General features: G+C 39.5%; 1 protein-coding gene across 1 annotated transcript in view; it reads right to left on the bottom strand.

Annotated features, from left to right (window-relative positions):
* Positions 1–20,334, bottom strand: part of pgbd5 (piggyBac transposable element derived 5) — a 68,683-nt gene that overhangs the window by 1,737 nt on the left and 46,612 nt on the right. The window contains exons 3-6 of the mRNA XM_060854898.1: positions 15,678–15,812; positions 7,872–8,052; positions 3,978–4,175; positions 217–322 (exon numbers count right to left, since the gene is read on the bottom strand). Coding sequence (XP_060710881.1) covers positions 217–322; positions 3,978–4,175; positions 7,872–8,052; positions 15,678–15,812 — 620 coding nt within the window. The remainder of the gene's footprint in view (positions 1–216; positions 323–3,977; positions 4,176–7,871; positions 8,053–15,677; positions 15,813–20,334) is intronic.

Here is a 20,334-nt window from a genome sequence, read left to right as displayed (position 1 = left end):
CTTTCAAATGAAGATCCCAAATAAAGTAACTTACTAATTACAACAATTTGGGTGCTAAAAGCAGGCAAATGCTTTAAAGCCATAAGTAAATCACCATTCTTGGATCCATTAAATCCAATTACAGTTCTTGTATAGTTTTAACAATGTGGATTTTCACCAATACTTTGTCATTCCATATACTGCTCTCAGATAAAAAGGACCAGAGTTCAAACTCACTTGCTGTACTTATCATCATATTTGCAGATGTAGCCAAGATGAGCAGCAAAAGCCTCTACTGCTAAAGGACAGCGAATCTCTCCACTCTTCCTTCTAATTATGACACCTATAGGAACAAAAGGATTTGATCATGGTAAGAAAGTGGTTATTTAAGCAACTGTAGTATCTTAAAAAATTAAAATGATCTACTGATCAGGATTTTTAAAGTCTTGAAAATGTGATTGCTTTTTATCTACACAACAGCACAGCATCGACATTGAAAAACAAAACATTTATCTCTGCTCAAATAGACTTTCATTTCGGTTTTTGATTTAAACTCAACATATGTGGCAGGAAGCTTCTTCCTTAGAGATTCCACTTGGGAGACACATCTGAAGCAAGCAGACTTTTTTTAAATAAGTAATGAGAAATGTTGTAAGCGGAAGTGAAAAATATAGGTTATAGAATTCCAATTACTGCCCTAGATTTCAAACTCCCAGAAGACTACTTGTAATGAAGAATCACCTAATTCATTTTTCCTTTTATCTCTACATTGCATTGCGCCAAACCTATGCACACTCTAGGTTGACCAGCCAGTGGATTGCTTCTAGAACATAGAACATAGAAAAATACAGCGCAGTACAGGCCCTTTGGCCCTCGATGTTGCACCAACCCAAGCCCACCTAACCTACACTAGCCCACTATCCTCCATATGCCTATCCAATGCCCGTTTAAATGCCCATAAAGAGGGAGAGTCCACCATTGCTATTGGTAGGGCATTCCATGAACTCTCAACCTGCTGAGTAAAGAATCTACCCCAACATCTGTCATATACCTACCTCCCATTAACTTAAAGCTATGCCCCCTCGTAGTAGCTGACTCCATACGTGGAAAAAGGTTCTCATTGTCAACCCTATCTAAACCCCTAATCATCATGTACACCTCTATCAAGTCACCCCAAAACCTTCTTTTCTCCAATGAAAACAGCCCCAAGTGCCTCAGCCTTTCCTCATACAATCTTCCTACCATACCAGGCAACATCCTGGTAAACCTCCTCTGCACCCGTTCCAATGCCTCCACATCCTTCCTATAGTATGGCAATCAAAACTGCACACAATACTCCAGATGCGGCCGCACCAGAGTCTTATACAACTGCAACATGACCTCAGGACTCCGGAACTCAATTCCTCTACCAATAAAACCAGTACACCATATGCCTTCTTCACAGCACTATTTACCTGAGTGGCAACTTTCAGAGATCTGTGTACATGGACGCCAAGATCTCTCTGCTCATTAACACTACCAAGTATCTGACCATTAGCCCAGTACTCCATCTTCTTGTTACTCTTACCAAAGTGAATCACTTCGCACTTACCTACATTGAACTCCATTTGCCACCTTTCTGCCCAGTTCTGCAGCTTATCTATATCCCGCTGTAACCTGCCACATCCTTCCTCACTGTCAACAACTCCACCAACCTTCGTATCATCCGCAAACTTGCTCACCCAACCTTCTAGCCCCTCCTCCAGGTTATTTATAAAAATGACAAACAGCAATGGTCCCAAAACAGATCCTTGCGGAACACCACTATTAACTGATCCATTCCTATCAATCTCAAAAACCAGGGAATCACTTGCTACGATTTATCCTGCTCCCACAACATTAACTGAGATGTGTCAAGGGTCCATCATTTGTTTGTCTATAGCTGTCATCAGTCTCCAAGAAGGTTGAACACCATGAATCACTTCCTTTATGCTGTACTGCCCTTGCACATTCTGTCTGCATACAGTCCACTATATCCATGGTTTCCTCTGCTTCCACCTCTCATGTTCTCCATTGATCTCCTTTCTGTAATTAACTAATGTGATCAAAGTATTTTTTTGTTATTACACCAATTTCCTCTTTATTGCAGCCATTTTGAGCACATTCTCAAGTTTTTTTAATGTAGGCTGTGCTCATCACTATGCTCACATCAGAAATGCATTCAGCTTTTCAATAGTTCTTGTTTATTGTTCATGTTTCTAAATCATAAATAATAAAAGTGACCAAATGCAGCATCTCAGCATCTTTTTCTAAGGCTCAAGTTCAGTTCCTTTGATATTAACGTCCCTCATTCTGACAAAGCTGACCCTTCAAACCTCAATCACATTTTCATTGACTGATAATGATACATATATGACCTTTTCATTTGCTCCAGAACTTTATCCATTTACTACAATATTTACTTCTGGGATGAGCTTGCTGATCATCACTGGTTAATAATGAATGTGAAGAAAACTCAGACAATGTTCCTCAATTAGTTACAATTCTGACCGCCTCTTCTTGCCATGTCATTAATGCAGCATCATTTGTGCATCTCAAATTGCTGTGTTTCCACCTCACAGCATTTCAGCCTGGTGAATCCTATGTCTCTGAAGAAAGCTTTAGTATACAGGTTGAATGGTTTTGGGGACATACCAATTCTCTGATACACTTTTTTGATTGATTTGCCAAACCTCTGTTGATTCCATACAGATTGAGTTCTTTCAATTGTTTGTCAATATCTAGATTGCCTAAGCACTCCATCTATTCTTGACCAGTTTCTCATTCACACATTGCCCCTCAGCAACACAGTTTGAAGCACAATATTAATTTTCCAATGTACACTGATAACACACAGCTCTACCTAGCCAAAACAATTCTTGACTCTATTGATACTAAATAAGCAAACACTGTACCCAGTATCCTGTACTGGATGAGCAGAAATCTTATCTAATTAACTACCAGCAAGACTAAAACCGTTATATTTGATCATTCTCAAAATGCCATTCCCTAGTACTGATTTCATCCTGTTCCCTGGCTAAAGTCTGACGTTTAACCAAACTGTTTGCAACTTTGGCATCATTTTTGATCCAAAGATGAGTTTCCAACCTCATATTTGCACTCAAGGCTACCTGCTGCCACTTCTGTAACATTACTATCTTTGAATCGGTCTCATCTGAGCTGCTGCTGAAAGTCTCATTCATGCCATCATTACCTCAATTCCTGAATGTACCAAGCTAGACTTCAACATTCTAGCCTCTATAAGCTGGAGGCCATCCAAGATTCTGATTGTAACTTAACACACAAATTTCTTAACCCTTCTCACCCTTGTTCTCGCTTGCCTACATTGGTTTCCATTCAAATAATATCCTCTAAAGCTTTTCAAATCTCTCTATGCCTAATCCCTCCTTGTTTGTTATGGTCTCCAGTCTCATTACCTTGCAAAATATTTGCAGTCTGCTCCTATACCTTTTAAGTTTTTTAAAAAAATTATTTCTCTCTTATTATATTCAAATCTTTGATTAAATCACCTAAGATTTTAAAATTGTGAGAATACCTTGTTTATATAATCTCTTTGCTACAATTCCATGGACAATATATCCTTAAGAACTGCTCTCAATTCCCTAGTTGTGATCTAACCAAGACTTTATATAACTGTAATAGCATTACCACTACTTGTGCTAATCCTCTAGATATGCTGAGTTGTATCAATTCCCTATGCTAAAGTACCTGGAGCAAAATCAGTGGGGTGACATTAAATGAAAATAACTCAAAGTTCTGGACATTAAAGCTATATGCAGCTTTTTAAAAATTAAGTTAATTTCTCAATGATGTTTTAGAACTTGCACTCCAAGATGTCAGTTGGTGGGAGTTACAGACACCACTTGTGACCAGGGTATCCAAAAATATAGTCCATAAGGAGCCAAATTCATTTTGAAAATCTCTAGTTAAGGGGATATAAATATTTAACAAGCACTTGCCTTCTTTAAATGGAGAATAAGCATTTGTGAGAAAGTAGAACTGCCCTTTGTTGGACCAGCTTATTAGGGACATATTTCCTTTCATTCTCACCCTGTACTGGCCACGAGCCTGTGGAATCTCAGGGTTCACTAGCATCGACCGTGGTAGTCCTGTACAGTCACTCTTCCTGGAGCTGAGAAGTCCACAACAATAAATACCTGTGAGAAGCAATACCATTTTAAATTTAAAACACCACTTCATAAAATGGACTGGTTATTAAAGATATCTGGAAGGCAGACTCTATTGACTGAAATCCAAAAGTCCAGTTAAAACTATTGATATTGTAGAAATGTAATTGCAAAATCAATGGATATTCTTGAGATGAGAATATGTATCATCCACAGTACTAAAAACATACAACATGATAACACATGCACAGTAAATAAAGTAAAATATGAAAACTATCGGAAAATTAAAGGAGGACATGCTTTGTATGAAAAATAAATTTATTTCTATAAAATGATGCCCTTGGAGAACTTGATTGAGGAAAAGTATGGCTCAAAATTAGGATGAGTTTTTCCTAAGTAGCCAAAAATATTTATTCATACAAGAAGGGAGAGATGGGAGTAGGTATTGACTAGTCTGCAGGTTTAATAAAGCAAAATTATGGAAAACTCTGGCCTGGCATCATCTATATCAGAGAAAACAAGTTAATGTTTTGAGTAGAATAGGACTCTTCTTCAGACTATGTTTATAAGTAATTAGCAAAAGGACTCTTACAAATTGAATCTTCACTGTGTCCCTGATTTATCTCTGGACACAAGCAGAGAGCTTCAGGCAATCAGATTACATTTATATCACAGAGGGTAAGGTTAGAATATTATCATGTTAATACAATGGAACTGTTACGACACAGGGTAAACTCTCCTGCTTAATTTAAAACCAGCTACATAGAAAAGATTTATCCCGTGCAGTAATCTGTGAAAACTCGATAGGCCAAGAACTAGTTAAAGTAAAAATTAACAACTTTATTTCTTAAAGTATAATAGAGAATAATTAACTAACAACTGTTTACAATTCCTTACTCTAACCAATCTGTAACCTTCCCTTCTATAATACTAGTCTGATAAAACTCCTGATGATGATTTACAAAACAAAAACTTCTCAAAACCAGGCAGCTTCCGTTTTCTGAATTCTAGTCTTTTCTTCTTAGGGACTTCTGCTTCACAGATTACTGATCAAAGGTACCTTTTAAGAAAGCTATTTGTCGAGTAGTCTTTTTACAGTCTGGAGCTTGGCAGTTCTCCTCTCAATTGTTTGATTATCCCCTGTCTTATAACCTCAAAGCATCAGATTATGTCACTGGCTTTTAAGATTGTCAATATACTCAATTCGAATTAGACTGGAGTTTGGTATTGTTCAGGGTATAATTTAAACTGATTGGCCTAATCCAAATCTGTTTTGTTATTTCAAGGCAACCAGCTAATCGAGTTGTTCGACCAACTGTTACATTATATTTCTTTTCAGAACACCTGGTCCAGTCAGGTAGTTCTGTTGCTTTTAACTCTCAAAGTTATAGTACACCTACATCTTCATAACAGAGCACATGACCAAACTTTTATTGGTTATAAGCACTGAAAAATTATCAAACTGATATCTCATTGTCATGTAAATTAGATGACAACAGGTAGAAATGATTACTGCCATTGGTTCCATATACACAATCCAGTTTAATGAATGACTCCATGCAGTAATTTACCCCTTTGTTTCAATTAAGTGTTTTCACCACCTTGACTTTCATTATATGGTTTTTGTTGCCCTGACTCCACAATGTGTTTATAACATTGACAATCCACCTCATTGAGAACTGCATTCAACTCTTAAGTGAAGGCAATGTCTGTTATAAATATAGTATAAATCAAACACAAATTGACTGCTTTAGGAGTCATTCCACAGTATGCACTTGCCTAGGTGTTCTCAGGATACTGCAACTAGTGTCAGCAATCTGCTTTTGGAGGGAAAGGGCAGAAAAAATATGAAACCAAATATCAAGCAATGCTCCCACTCCAGAGTGCTGTGTCGTGAATTCTCTGATAAATGGGGATGTGGATACTATAAGATGACACGATCAAATAAGCAGCATGGTGGTGGTCAAAAACAATTCCAAAGGACAGAATTAATTTGTATTTGGAGAGGGAGGATTAATCAAAGACAGTCAGCATGGCTTTATTAAAAGGGAGGTCATATTTGACCAAGTTGATTGAATTTTTCAAAAGTGCCCGAGTGTGCAAATGAAGGCAATGCTTTGATGCAGTCTATTTTAATTAGATCCCACATGGGACACTGATCACAAAGTTAACAGCCCACGGAATCCAAGGAAACTTTGCAAATCTGATCCATTGTTGGAAACAGAAGGTGATGGTTGAGGAGTGTTTTTCTGACTGGGAGCCTGTGTCCAATGGAGTCCCTCAGGGGTCAGTGTCAGGGCCTTTGTGGTTTGTATAAATGATTTAGACTTGAATGTAGGAGGGCTGATCAGTAATTTGCAAATGATACTAAAATTGCTGAGGTGGTAAATAACGAGAAGGGTTACCCTGGTCTACAAGAGGATATTGATGGGCTGATCAGCGGCAAATGGAATTCAATCTGGATAAATGACAGGTAATGCACTTGGGCAAGACAAACAAAGCAAGGGAATACATGATGAGCAGTAGGACCCTCAGAAGCACAGAGAATCAGGAGGTACATATCAGAGCATGTACATTAATCCCTTGTGGTATCAAAGCAAGTGGATAAAGGGACGTATGGTATAATTGATTTTATTAGCAAACTCATTGAGTTTAAGTGCTGGAACTATATAAAACATTGGTTAGATCACAGCTACAGTTGTGCAGAGAGTTCTGGAATCCATATTATGTGAGAGATGAGACTGCACTGGAGAGGAGATTTACAAGAATGTAGTCTGGAATGGAGAGTTTCAGTTATGAAGAGAGATTGGATAGAGTGAGTTGGTTTTCCTTATTGCAGAGGAAGTTGAGAAGGGACATGAATGAGATATATAAAATAATGAGTAACATAGGGGAGACAGGAAGAAGCTTTTACCTTTGGTTGGGGGATGAATGCTTTGGGGTACAGATTTAAGCTAAGGGGCACAAGGTATGGAGGACATGGGAGGAAAAAGGTTTCCATCCAGAGGATGGTGATGAGCATCAGGAACTCACTGCCTGCAATGGTGATCGGGGCAAAATCCTTCATAACATTTAAGCAGTATTCAGATGTGCAATTTGAGGCCAATGTATTAGGATTAGATTTTATAGTCACATACTCAAGTATAGGAAAGCAGGAGGACAGTGAAAAAAGTGTACAAAATCAACATTCTCCAGCACCATCTTGGTTACAAAAACCAGAATTTAAAAGAATTTTTTTTTAAAAAAAGTGGCAAAACGAAAATGTTCAGATCTCAAAGAAAAACGCATAAAGAATTTGCGCCAAAGTTTTAAAAATATAATTAGAATATTCATGTCACCATTTTTGACTGGCGTGAACATGAACTGTGCTGTAAATCTCTGTTATAAAAAAGGACAAGGTATGAGTGACCTTGAAGTGCCAACACAAAAGTTAACACATTCAAAAAGCATTGGAGTGGGAAAGTAAAACAAGATAGAACTAGGTGAGGAAAAGTCATCTTAATTTCCAAACTCAAGGCATCATATTTTCCTCACAATATTTGTCAAAACAGCTATCACTCGGGATTGACCATGGAAATATAATTGTGACCTTGGAAATTTTAAGGCTAAATTGTATGTTCAGTGAACCAAACCTTTTAATATTTTCAAAGTGGTCTTTCTTCACAGTTATTCCAAATATTAGTTATTCCTGCACCATCCACAGTATTTCACGTCTTAACTACAAACCTTTTTTTCCGAACTCCTCAAAAAGATTTAGGCTAGTTATGCTGGGTCCAGTATATATGATGTAGTTTTTTCCAGCCAAATTCTGACAAAGACTTTTTGCCACAAGACTGTGGAGTTGTGGCCTGTTCTTCAATGTGTCCAGCCCATCTGAGGCAGTTCCTTCCTTCAAATTAACATAAACCTAAATGAAAAGGACAACAAAATGACAGAACATTTAATATTTGTTCTCAAAATAGCATTGTGTTTGAAGGTTTTTATTGATTTTTATCACAAGAAATTTCACTTAGCCAGTCACAAAATATGCTCCACGTCTGCTTCTTGCATTTGTCACTATAGATTATCGTAATGTGTGCTAACCTCTTGTTAATACAGCCTCGGGTACAAAAAGCACTTTCATTTGATGTTCTGGTTACACTGCATTTCATTCATGTTTCAATTTTAAACAAGCATGATATTTTCTTTCATGATCCTTTGCGGTAATTCATGAGGAGGAAATGGTCTCACCAACTATGCTGCAAATTGCAACCCAGTTACTTCCAAAATGGGTTTCAGGTAATGAACATTGGATGCAGCCCATTCCCTCCTAACATTCAAGGAGTTCACTGCAAAAATTGTTTTTTCTTTTGCACTTTGGTCTCCCCATGGTCACTGATCCTAGAGATTATGCTGGAGTCAAAGGAGACAAAAGAAATGGATTAATTTGACAAACTGGTTGCAGCAATTTGTAGAAGGAGATAGAGGAAAACAGCAAAACATTTCAAAAAATATAAATGATTGAGATAAAAGTAGTGAGAAAGAAAGACAACTGCATGACTAGGGACTTCAATAACTAGGTCACAGATTTAAGGTAATTGGCCAAAGAATTGGAAAGATGAATCTATTTATATTAATGCCGTAAATAATGATCATCTGAAATGCATTTTCTGAAAAGATGATGGAAACAGGTTCAATAATACGTTGCAAGTGCAAATTAGATATATACTTGAACATTTGCAGTGCAGCTGGATAGGGGAGTAAAACAAAGAGACTCAATAATTCTTTCAAAATTGTTGGTGTAGGCCTGACAGACCAGCCTCTAGTACTATGGCAGATAGATAATGATTTCACAAGCATAGCGAGTGTTAAAAACAGGCAGTACTGTTTAAAGGAATACAGATGTACATTAATGGCAACCTTCTGTTTGGAGAGGCAGAACTATTTTCCATTGAAAACCAGCAAAGGAACAATCCACGTTCTTTGAAGTAAATCTTTTATTTATTACTACCTGTCACAATTAAAGCAGTCTTATGAGGGGTGACAAGTTCATAGAAAAAATAATCAATTATGAGTAGCTCCAGTAAGCCATTCAAGTGATCAATCATCTGACATATGGGATTTTACAAAGGTTTAGCATTGGTGTGAAACAGTAACTATCAGGAGGACTGCTGAATGTGTCTTGGAAAGCATAAACTAAAGTCTGACATAATTCTTAAAAGCAGATTTTCCTGCACCAGGTGTTGTTACTTGGTAACGACAACAATTAGTGTGATGCTGGAAATCTGAAATACTTTATATACTGTCATTCTGAACCATTTTAGGCTCCAACTCCTAATTCAGGCTTCATTTACACAACAAAGTCAAATAAATTACAGTAATAAAGAATGAGTACAAGACAACTAAATCAGCTGAATAGATCAGTGCACACAGCAAATTTTACATTGCAAACATGCTCATGCTAAATTTTGCTAATCAGTCCTACAGTAAAAGATACAGATTATTTGCAGATGCAGAAACACATATGACCAAGTAGAGTCAGCAGGCCCATAAAGGGGAAAATCTCTGACAAATTTGCTCAAATTCTTTGAGGTGGTAGTAAGCAGGATAAGGGGAGGCATTGGATGTAATAGATTTATATTTTTCAGAAGACGTTTGATAAACTACCACAGATTAGGCTGCTTAATAAGATAAAAACCCAATGTTGTTGAGGGCAGTTTATTAACAGGGATAGAGGACTGACTAATAGAGGACAGCTGGGATAAGGGGGGCATTTTCAGACAGGCAATTTGTAATCAGTGGAGTGCCACAAGGATCAGTGATAGGACCGCAATTAATTACGAATATGTTAATGACTTGGATGAGGAAAGTCAATGTACTATAGTGAAATTTGTGGAGGACACAAAAATAGGTGGGAAGACAAATAGTGAGGATTACAGAGTGCAGAGGGATATAGACTGGTTAGCAAGTGGGCAAATACATGGAATGTAATGTGGGGAAATGAGAAGTTATGCACCTTCTCAGAAAGAATAGATTGACTGAACGTTATTTAAATGAAGAAACAACGCAGAAAACTACAGCACAGAGGGAACTGGAAGTCCTTGTTAATAATCACAAAAAAAAACTAGCATCCAAGCTCAGCAATAATAGGGAGACAAATTAAGTGTTGTCCCTTACTTAAAAGGAAATGGCATATAAATGTAAGATTTTGCTAACACTGCATAAAGCACTAGTCTGACCACTGCTGTAATATTATGAACACTTTGGGTCCCTTTTCCAAGGAAGGATATACTGCATTGGAGATAATCCAGAGAAGGTTCACAAGGCTGATGCTAAATATGGAGAAACTGTCTTACGAGGAGAGGTCAAGTAGGTTGGGCCTGATTTTATTAGTATTTAGATGAATGAGAAGCAAACTTATTGAAGCATTCTAGATTCTAATGGGACTTGACAGTTTGTTTCTGCTTGTGCGAGAGTCTAGGACCAGAGGGCATAATCTCAGAATAAAAAGGGTTGCAGATTTAAGACAGCGACGAAGAGGAATTCCTTCTCAGAGGGATTCTTTACCACGGAGGGCTGTCAAGGCTGAATCATTAAAGTATAATCAAGGCAGAGATAGATTTTTAATCAGTATGGGAATCGAGGGTTGTGGGGAAGAGACAGGAAAGTGGAGCTGATTATCAGATCAGCCATTATCTCACTGAATAATGTAGCAGACTCATTGGGATGAATGGCTTATTTCTGCTCCCTATGTCTTAAGGTCTTATGGAGTGGGAGCTATTACAAGTGTTAATAAAACCATTATGGCAACTGAAATAAACACAGAAGATTCTAGAAATACACAAGATTTTACAGCCAGAAGAAAATAATTTTTTGTTTCAGAATGGGATCACAAAACATTCATTTTTTCAGCAGCAGTTGGAATGGGAGGAGCGACAGCAAGGACTAGTGGCTTGATGGGAAGGAAATTTTTAAACATAAAAACTTCTCGGGAGTTTCAGGTATATATTTTGGCAATGGCTGAATCCCGAGACACTACACGTGTAGAGTCTCCCACCTGCCCTCCTTCTCTAACCAAAAAAAACTCTCGTGTATTGCTAAGGTAAGGTGTTTTCAACTGATATTTCCTGTGTATCATGTGATTGATTAAAAGTCTATTAGTTGGTTAATTGAATAAGATGACAGAAGTACGAGAAATTATTTAACTCAAATTTGCATAAATTAATTAAATAAGTAGAGATGGCTGGACAGGTGATGTGCTGTAGCTGTATGTGGAAGCTGGCTGATCCCATTGTGAACAGCGGTGACCACATCTACAGCAAGTGTTGGTTGCTGGAAGAAATCTGGATCAGAATTGATGATCTGGAATCTGAGTTGCAAACACTGTGGCACATCCAGGAGGGGGAAGAGTTACCTGGATGCTTTGTTTCAGGAGGCAGTCACGCCCGCTAGATTATGTAATTAAAGTTCAATTAGTGATCAGGAACAACAGGGAATGACTAAGTGAGGCAGGGATTCTGAGGTCAGGAACAGAGGAGCCTCAGTCCCTGGGCCTGAGATTTTTGCTCCCTGTATGGATGAGGAAAAAGGGCTGTGGACAGGATGAGCCAGCTGATCATGGCACCATGGTGCAGAAGGCCATACAAGAGGGAGGAGCAAAAAGACAAGTAGCTGTTATAGGGAATTCTACAATTAGGGGACAGATAATATCCTTTGTGAGCCGGATTGGGAGTCCCGCACGGTGTGTTGCCTGCCCAGATCCAGGTGCAGGACATGTCTGACCAGCTTCAAAGGATATTAAAGCGAGAGGAAGAAGATCCAGTTATTGTGGTCCACGTTGGCACAAACAACATAGGCAAGGCTAGAAAGGACCACCTGTTTGGGGAGTATCAAGCACTAGGAAGGAAATTGAAGAGCAGGTCCTCGAAGGCCATAATCTCTGGATTAGTGGTCGAGCCACTTGCTAATTGGCATAGGGATAAGAAAATTAGGGAAGTAAACATGTGGCTAAGAGACTGGTGTGGGAAAGAGGGATTCCATTTCATGGGACTTTGATATCAGTTTTAGAACCGGGGTGATCTGTACCGATGGGACGGTCTCCACTTGAACTGATCTGGAACCAGTGTTTTGGTGAAAAGGATAAATACGGTGGTCACTTGGACTTTAAACTTGCAAGTTGGGTGGGGGGAGAGGAGGGGGGAAAAGGGATAGCAACAGGGAATATAGAGTCAAGTAGAAAGATAAGCAGCAGGTTAGCATGTGTGCAGGTCTGAAGTTAGAGACAGATTAGGAATGAAGCAAAAAGGAAGGATAGCTTAGGACATACTACGAGAAGTAATGGATATCATGAGGATAAGAAAATTAGCATTAAAGGTGCTTTACCTGAATGTTCATAGTATTTGTAACAAAGTAGATGAATTAACAGCACAAATTATTGTGAATGATTATGATGTGGTAGGCATCAGAGGGATGCGTTTGTAGGGGGTTCAGGACTGGCAGTTAAACATCCCAGGATTTACAACTTATTGAAAAGACAGGGAGGTGGGCGGGGGGGGGGTAGGGTTACCCTGTTAGTTAAGAATAAAATCAAATCTATGGCACTGAAATGACAAAGGGTCAGATGGTGTGGAGTCTGTGTGGGTGGAGTTGAGGAACCACAAAGGCAAAAAAACCTTAATGGGAGTTATGTACAGACCTCCTAGCAGGACTAGGGGCGAAAGGTGCATCAGGAAATAGGGTATATCAGAAAGGCGAGGTCATGGTGATCATGGGGTCTTCAATATGCAAATGGAGTGGGTGAATAATGTTGCCGGTGGATCCAAAGAAAGGGAATTCATGGAATGTGCTTACAGAATGGCTTTTTAGAACAGCCTGTGATGGACCCCACAGAGAGCAGGCTGTTCTGGACTTAGTGCTATGTAATAAGTCAGACTTTACAAAAGATCTTAAAGTAAGGAAACACTCAGGAGGCAGCAATCATAATAGAGTTCAGTCTGCAGTTTGAAAGAGAAGACAAAATCGGATGTAATGGTATTATAGTTAAATAAAAGGTAATTACAAAGACATGAGAGAGGAACTGACAAAAATCGATGGGAAACAGAGCCTAGTGGGGAAGATAGGAGAGTAACAATGGTAGGAATTTCTGGGTGTAATTGAGGACACAGTACGGAGGTCCGTCCCAAAGAAAAGAAAGATTGTCTTTGGGGGGGGTGCAGAATTAGACAGCAATAGCTGACAAAGGAAGTCAGGAAATGTATCAAAGACAAAGAGAGTGCCCATAAAGTGGCCAACTGCACTGGGAAATCAAGATTGGGAAGACTTGACAAAAACAGAGGATAACAAAGAGAAATAAGGAAGGGAGGATCAAACATGAAGGTAAGCTATCCAGTAATATTATAAATAATAGTAAAAGTTTCTTTCAATACATAAGAAACAAATGAGGGGCAAAAATAGAAATTGGGCTGCTCCAAATTGATGCAGGATGGCTAGTGATGAGAGATAAGGAAATAGCTGAAGAACTTAAATACTTCGTGTCAGTCTTCACAGTGGAAGACATGTGTAATATCCCAACAATTAAGAGGAGTCAAGGGGCAGACTAGTGTATGGTAGCCATTACAAAAGAGAAAGTGCTAGAAAAGCGAAAAAGATCTAAAAATTGATAAATCTCCTGTCCCCGATAGGCTACATCCTAGAGTTCTGAGGGAGATGGCTGAAGAAATAGCGAAGGCATTGATTGTAATCTTTCAAAACTCAGAGTCAGGGAAAGTTCCAGATGATTGGAAAATCGCTTCTGTAACCCCCTTGTTCAAAAAAGGATCAAGACAAAAGATGGAAAATGATAGGCCAATTAGCCTAACTTCAATTGTAGGTAAAATTCTAGAATCCATTGTTAAGAATGAGATTTATAAATTCTTGAAAGTGCAGGGTCGGATTACAATAAGTCAGCATGGATTTAGTAGAACCTGTTAGAATTATTTGAAGAGGTAACAAGTAGATTAGACTAGGGAAACCCAGTGGATATTATCTACTTAGACTTCCAAAAGGCCTTTCATAAGGTGGCTCATGGGAGGCTGCTGAGTAAGATGAGGGCCCATGATGTTTGAGGTGAGCTACTGGCATGGATTGAGGATTGGCTGTCTGACAGAAGGCAGCGAGTTGGGATAAAACATTCTTTTTCAGAATGGCAGCTGGTGACAAGTGGTTTCCAGCAGGGTTCAAGCCGCAGCTGTTCATTTTATATAGATTAACGATCTGGATGAGGGGCGTGGGGGCATTCTGGCGAAGTTTGCCGATGATACAAAGTTAGGTGGACAGGCAAGTAGTTGTGAGGTGGTGGGGAGGCTGCAGAAAGATTTAGACAATTGAGGAGAGTGTCCAAGAAATGGCTGATGAAATTCAATGTGAGCAAATGCGAGGTCTTGCACTTTGGGAAAAAGAATACTGGGATGGACTATTTTCTAGATGGTAAGAAAATTCCTAAAGCCAAGGTACAGGATTCTCTAAAGGTTGACTTGCAGGTTGAGTCAGTGATTAAGAAAGCAAATATATTGTCATTTATCTAAGATGGTTGGAATGTAGAAGCAGCGATGTGCTACTGAGACTTTATAAAACTCTGGTTAGGCCTCATTTAGAATACTGTGTCCAGTTTTGGGCCCCACACCTCAGGAAGGACATACTAGCACTGGAGCGTGTGCAGCTGAGACTCTCATGGATGATCCCTGGAATGGTAGACCTAACATACGATGAATGGCTGAGGATCCAGGGATTGTATTCATTTGAGTTTAGAAGGTTGAGGGGAGATAGAATAGAAACTTATAAGATAATGCATGGCTTAGAAAGGGCAGACATTGGGAAGTTGTTTCTGTCAGGCTGGGATACTAGGACCAGTGGGCACAGCCTTAGAATTAGAGGGGGTCGATTTAAAATGGAAATAAGGAGACATTTCTTCAGCCAGTGGTGGACTTGTGGAATTCATTGCCATGGAATGCAGTGGAGGCTGGAATGTTAAATGTCTTCAAGGCAGAGATTGATAAGTTCTTAATCTCGCAAGGAATTAAGGGCTATGGGGAGATTGTGGGTAAGTAGCATTGAAATGCCCATCAGCCATGACTAAATGGCCTTACTTCCACTCCTGTGTCTTATGGTCTTATCTTAAGTGTCTCAAAAGGCTGGTTAGAAAAAACTTCAGCAGCATGAACAGAAATTTGAGTGTCAGAGAATAGAGTTAAGATGGAACTTGGATTGTTGATGGCTTATGCCCCAGGGTTGGTGATTGGTCCTCTAAGATCCCATTTCAGAAGACAATTCGGGCATAGATAAAAGGAACACTATGAAAAATGTTGATACCAGAAAAAAGGGAGGGGCTTGGCAAAACACAGGCAGTGCTGTAAAATAGGTCACGAAAATAAACAAGTTAATAAAGTGAGCAGAGAACTGGCAGATGTAGTTTAGGACAAACAACAGTGACAATTAGCTATTTAAAATCAATGTCTTATGTAAATATATTTAAATGGTTTTAATATTTGGTTACACAGCAAAGAACAATTACATCACCTGACAGATGTAGCCTGTTGCTGCACATTGCCTGACCCAAAGACTAAACTTTCGCTTTTTCCTTTTGCGCAATTCCCGGTCTGTACACGTAGCAATGAAGAGTGGATCTTCATCAATTAATGGTTCATGCAGTACCTGAAATACAAAATTGTGTATTTGTGTGCAGTGAAAGATTAAATCATACATAACCTTGCACTGACATTTCCTCGATTATAACAAGGCTTGTTTAAAGTTCTCTACAAGTTACTTAATTCAATTTATAATGAATCCTCATTGAAAGTAAACTATGAATCCAGAACTCCAGTTACTGATTGTATTGAAAACAAAAAAACAAAAGGAGTAGAATACAATTGGATTCCTTTGGTAACTATAGCTGGGTAAAAAATGAGGTCTGCAGATGCTGGAGATCACAGCTGAAAATGTGTTGCTGGTTAAAGCACAGCAGGTCAGGCAGCATCCAAGGAATAGGAAATTCGACGTTTCGGGCATAAGCCCTTCATCAGGAATGACTGATGAAGGGCTTATGCCCGAAACGTCGAATTTCCTATTCCTTGGATGCTGCCTGACCTGCTGTGCTTTAACCAGCAACACATTTTTAACTATAGCTGAAACCTATTTCAGATAATTAGTTAATGATTTATTCCCAATATGAAACAAAAAGCCTCAACTGGAAAGAGGTTGGCATCTAATAAACTCCTAAACAAAAGCACAGTAGTACTGGGGAGACAATGCCACGCATTTACATCAACTCAGATGTATACTAAAACTGAACTTCTTGGTGATTCAAGATGGCAACCAGTTAAATAAACACTTATGAGCTGCTCTTGCATGGCTCAGGTCCTATTCAATAGCACCTGCTAACAATGTCTCCTTATTGATTCCAACTTATTTGTCTTTTCATATAACTAGTATTTATATAGAACCTTTAGCATAATAAAATAAAAACATTTCTTAGTGTTTCAAACACCAATCTACCTCAGGCATTACTGGGGCAGATGGGCACAAACTTAGATTTTAAGAAATGTCCGAAAGGAAGGTGGAACGGTATGGGAAGTGATTGCAGAGCCCGGACTGCTGAAAGCAAAGCCACTAATTTGATGCGATAAAAGTTTTGGGATGTTCCAGAGGCCATGATTAGAGAAACACTCGAGAGATGTGGGACCGAATGAAATTTCGGGCCAGGGAAAGGGAAGGCAGTGGAGGGATTGGAAAACAAGATAATTTCTAAACAAAGGCATTGTTTAAGCAGGAATGAATGTAGGTGGCAAGAACATAAGAAACGAGTGAATTGACCTCAGTGCAAGAAACAACATGGAGCAGCTGAATTTTGGATCACTTCAAAGGACAAAGAAGTTAGAATGTAGGAGGCCAGGAACGAGTGTGTGGAATTAGTGGAGTCTAGATGAAACAAAGAAATAAATGAGAACTGCACCAGATGTACTAATGCATGTTACAATGAATCAGCAAACTGATTCAGTTTTGAACAGCTATCAAGTCATAGAGATACAGAGCACAGAAACAGACCCTTCAGTCCAACTCATCCATGCCAACCAGATATCCCAATCCAATCTAATCCCACCTGCCAGCACCCAGCCCATATCCCTCCAAACCCTTCCTATTCATATACCCATCCAAATGACTTTCAAATGTGTAATTGTACTAGCCTCCATCACATCCTCTGGTAGCTCATTCCATACACGTACCACCCTCTGTGTGAAAAGGTTGCCCCTTAGGTCTATTTTATAACTTTCCTCTCTCACCCTAAACTTATGCCCTCTAGTTCTGGACTCACCCCACGCCAGGGACAAGACTTTGTCTATTTATGCTATCCATGCCAGTCACGATTTTATAAACCTCTATAAAGGTCACCCCTCCACCTCCAACGCTCCAGGGAAAACAGGCCCAGCCTGTTCCTCTCCTATAGCTCAAATTCTTCAACCCTGGCAACATCCTTGTAAATCTTTTCTGAACCCTTTCAAGTTTCACAACATCTTTCCGATAGGAAGGAGACCAGAATTCAAGCAATATTCCAACAGTGGTCTAACCAGTGTCCTTACAGCCAAAACATGACCTCCCAACTCCTGTACTCAATACTCTGACCAATAAAGGAAGGCATACTAAACGCCTTCTTCACTATTCTATCTACCTGCGACTCCACTTTCAAGGAGCTATGAACCTGCACTCCCAGGTCTCTCTGTTCAGAAACACTCCCTAGGACCTTACCATTAAAGTGTACAAGTGTACAATTTCCCAAAGTGGAGCACCTCACATTTATCTAAATTAAACTCCATCTGCCACTTCTCAGCCCATTGGCCCATTTGATCAAGATCCCATTGTAATCTGAGGTAATCTTCTTCGTTGTCTACTACACCTCCAATTTTGGTGTCATCTGCAAACTTACTAACTATACCTCTTACGGTCACATCCAAATCATTTACATAACTGATGAAAAGTGGATGGCTGGAATTGGTAGCTAGGGAACAGGGAGACGAAAAGCATTGTGATCTACTGTTATGATTGTTTTCTTGTCCCGGATATCAGATAAGTACTGAGATTTTTTTCCAAATTATTTCATGGTATGAGGGCAGCATTGGCAAGGTCATCATTTTATTGTCCATCTAGTTGCCCAAAGTCAACTATGTTGCTGTAGACTTGAAGTCACTATTGGAAGAACCAGACAAGGATAGCAGATTTCCTTCCCTAAATAACGTTAATGAACCAGATTGATTTTGTTTTTACAACACTCGACAGTGGTTTTTTTAAAAATTCCAGACTTTTTATTGAATTCAAATTTGATGATCTTCCAAGGTGGGATTCAAACCTATGTCCTAGAGAATTCGCCTGGGTTATATTTATTAGTCTAGTAACATTACCACCATACCACTACCTCCCCATCTAGGTAATTTAGCAACAGCAAAGGAGTTAAAAGTGCATCATACGAGCAGTCTAATGGGAATAAGATTGAGGAAGCAAGATGTGGATCTCAATGATAAAATTAGCTTAGAAAGGACATGACAGGAGATTGGAGAGAAACTAAAAGTTGCGAGTTGCCAACTGGATAGTGAGGTGGGGGGGGGGGGGGGGGGGGGGGGGGGGGGGAGGAACAGAAACAGCTGATCAGCGATAGTTTCAAATCTTTGGTTCAGTTAAATCCATAAGTTTCTTACACATTTTTGGAGGAGACTAGAAAAAGGTCAGATACGAAGTTGGTTTGCAGTAAAGAAGCTGGTGGTTATTTTTGCATTCGTAGAGAATCCTGAAATAAGGAACCTTAGACTCAATGCCTAGCAGCAGCTGTCCAATATTTAGTGTGTCTCTCAGCATGTAGTCTGGAACTGGAATGAGTCAGTCTGCAACAGTCAACAACAACTCTGCACTCTCTTTCAATGATAAAAATCTTACAACACCAGATTATAGTCAACAGGTTTATTTGGAAGCACTAGCTTTCAGAATGCTGCTCCTTCACAGCTACCTGGTGAACCAATACCGGCACCTCCACTCATGGCTCTTTCGATGAGTTAGTGCTCTTCAGGTCTAGTTAATAATCAAATCAGTCTCTTGTGCTCTATAGGCTGTTCCCTGGGACATTCATGTGTCTACAGAGACGCTTAGGATAAACCATGCCAAAATCATTGCATCTCTCTCCAGACCTCCTTCACAAAGACAGAAAAGCAGCATGTGACAGTACTGTAGCCATCACAAGGGCAGTGTACAGTGGCACAGAGTTAGAGTGGCATGAATAATCTGACAAGTAATGCCCTCACCACCAGCTTGGTTGGGAAGTTCTGGCAATGAGACATCTCATTCAAATGTCTTCAACAGTCTGCTCAGGGAACTATCCAATAGGATTGACCTTTCCTGCCAGGGCCCCAAGGATGTAATGTTCTGACCACTGCCTGATGGACTTGTGGTTAAAGGTCTTTCTTTTTCAAAAAACATATTTACAGAAAGGACAGGTGATACGGTATGGTCCAACTAGATGGTGTGTTCCATGGAAACTTAGCCTGACCCATCAATCACAATGCAGGATCACACAGAATCTCAGCAAATAGTGGTAATTGGTTTTTGCATATTGAGGGTTGATACAGCTGCATATAAAGGGGGCCATCAGGATGAAAATAATGTTTAGTGCATCCTTCCCCTCTTTATCCAGTGTTTTGTACATATTGTCCCTCCAGACACAATCCATCTTTGACCTCCAGATAAATTAGATAGTGGCTCAGGCCAGGGTACCCAACATCTGATAAAGAGGGAGTAGCACTCCCATTGCCCAGTTTCTGCTTCAACGTGTCAATATGCTCCTCCCAATTTTCAGCTGCCCCTCTAAACCAGCAGTTGTCAGTAATCTGATCGGATGGTGAAAGGGATAAAGGATCAGTCACAGTCCAAGTCCCAAATAACATGGCCTCCCTCATCTCTTGGCTCTCCAGGCCAGTTCAAACAGATGTTCATGAGTCTGCACACTGACAGCAGATTCAAGCAGAAGACCATGGCATTGTCCACTTACAAGCTGGTTTTGAACTGCAGGCCTCAGCTGTCTGGGATAGTCAATCTGTTTAGACCTACATCCTCCTGACCAGCTATGCAACATAAATAAATAAGGAGAAAAAGGGTAACAATGTTTGACTCCAGATTTGATCAAGAAGCTTTTAAATTC

The sequence above is a fragment of the Hemiscyllium ocellatum genome, chromosome 3, assembly GCF_020745735.1.
Source record: "Hemiscyllium ocellatum isolate sHemOce1 chromosome 3, sHemOce1.pat.X.cur, whole genome shotgun sequence".
In the NCBI taxonomy this organism is placed as follows: domain Eukaryota; kingdom Metazoa; phylum Chordata; class Chondrichthyes; order Orectolobiformes; family Hemiscylliidae; genus Hemiscyllium; species Hemiscyllium ocellatum.
The sequence above is the reverse complement of the archived record's forward strand: the minus strand, read 5'-3'. Positions and strand labels throughout refer to the sequence as shown.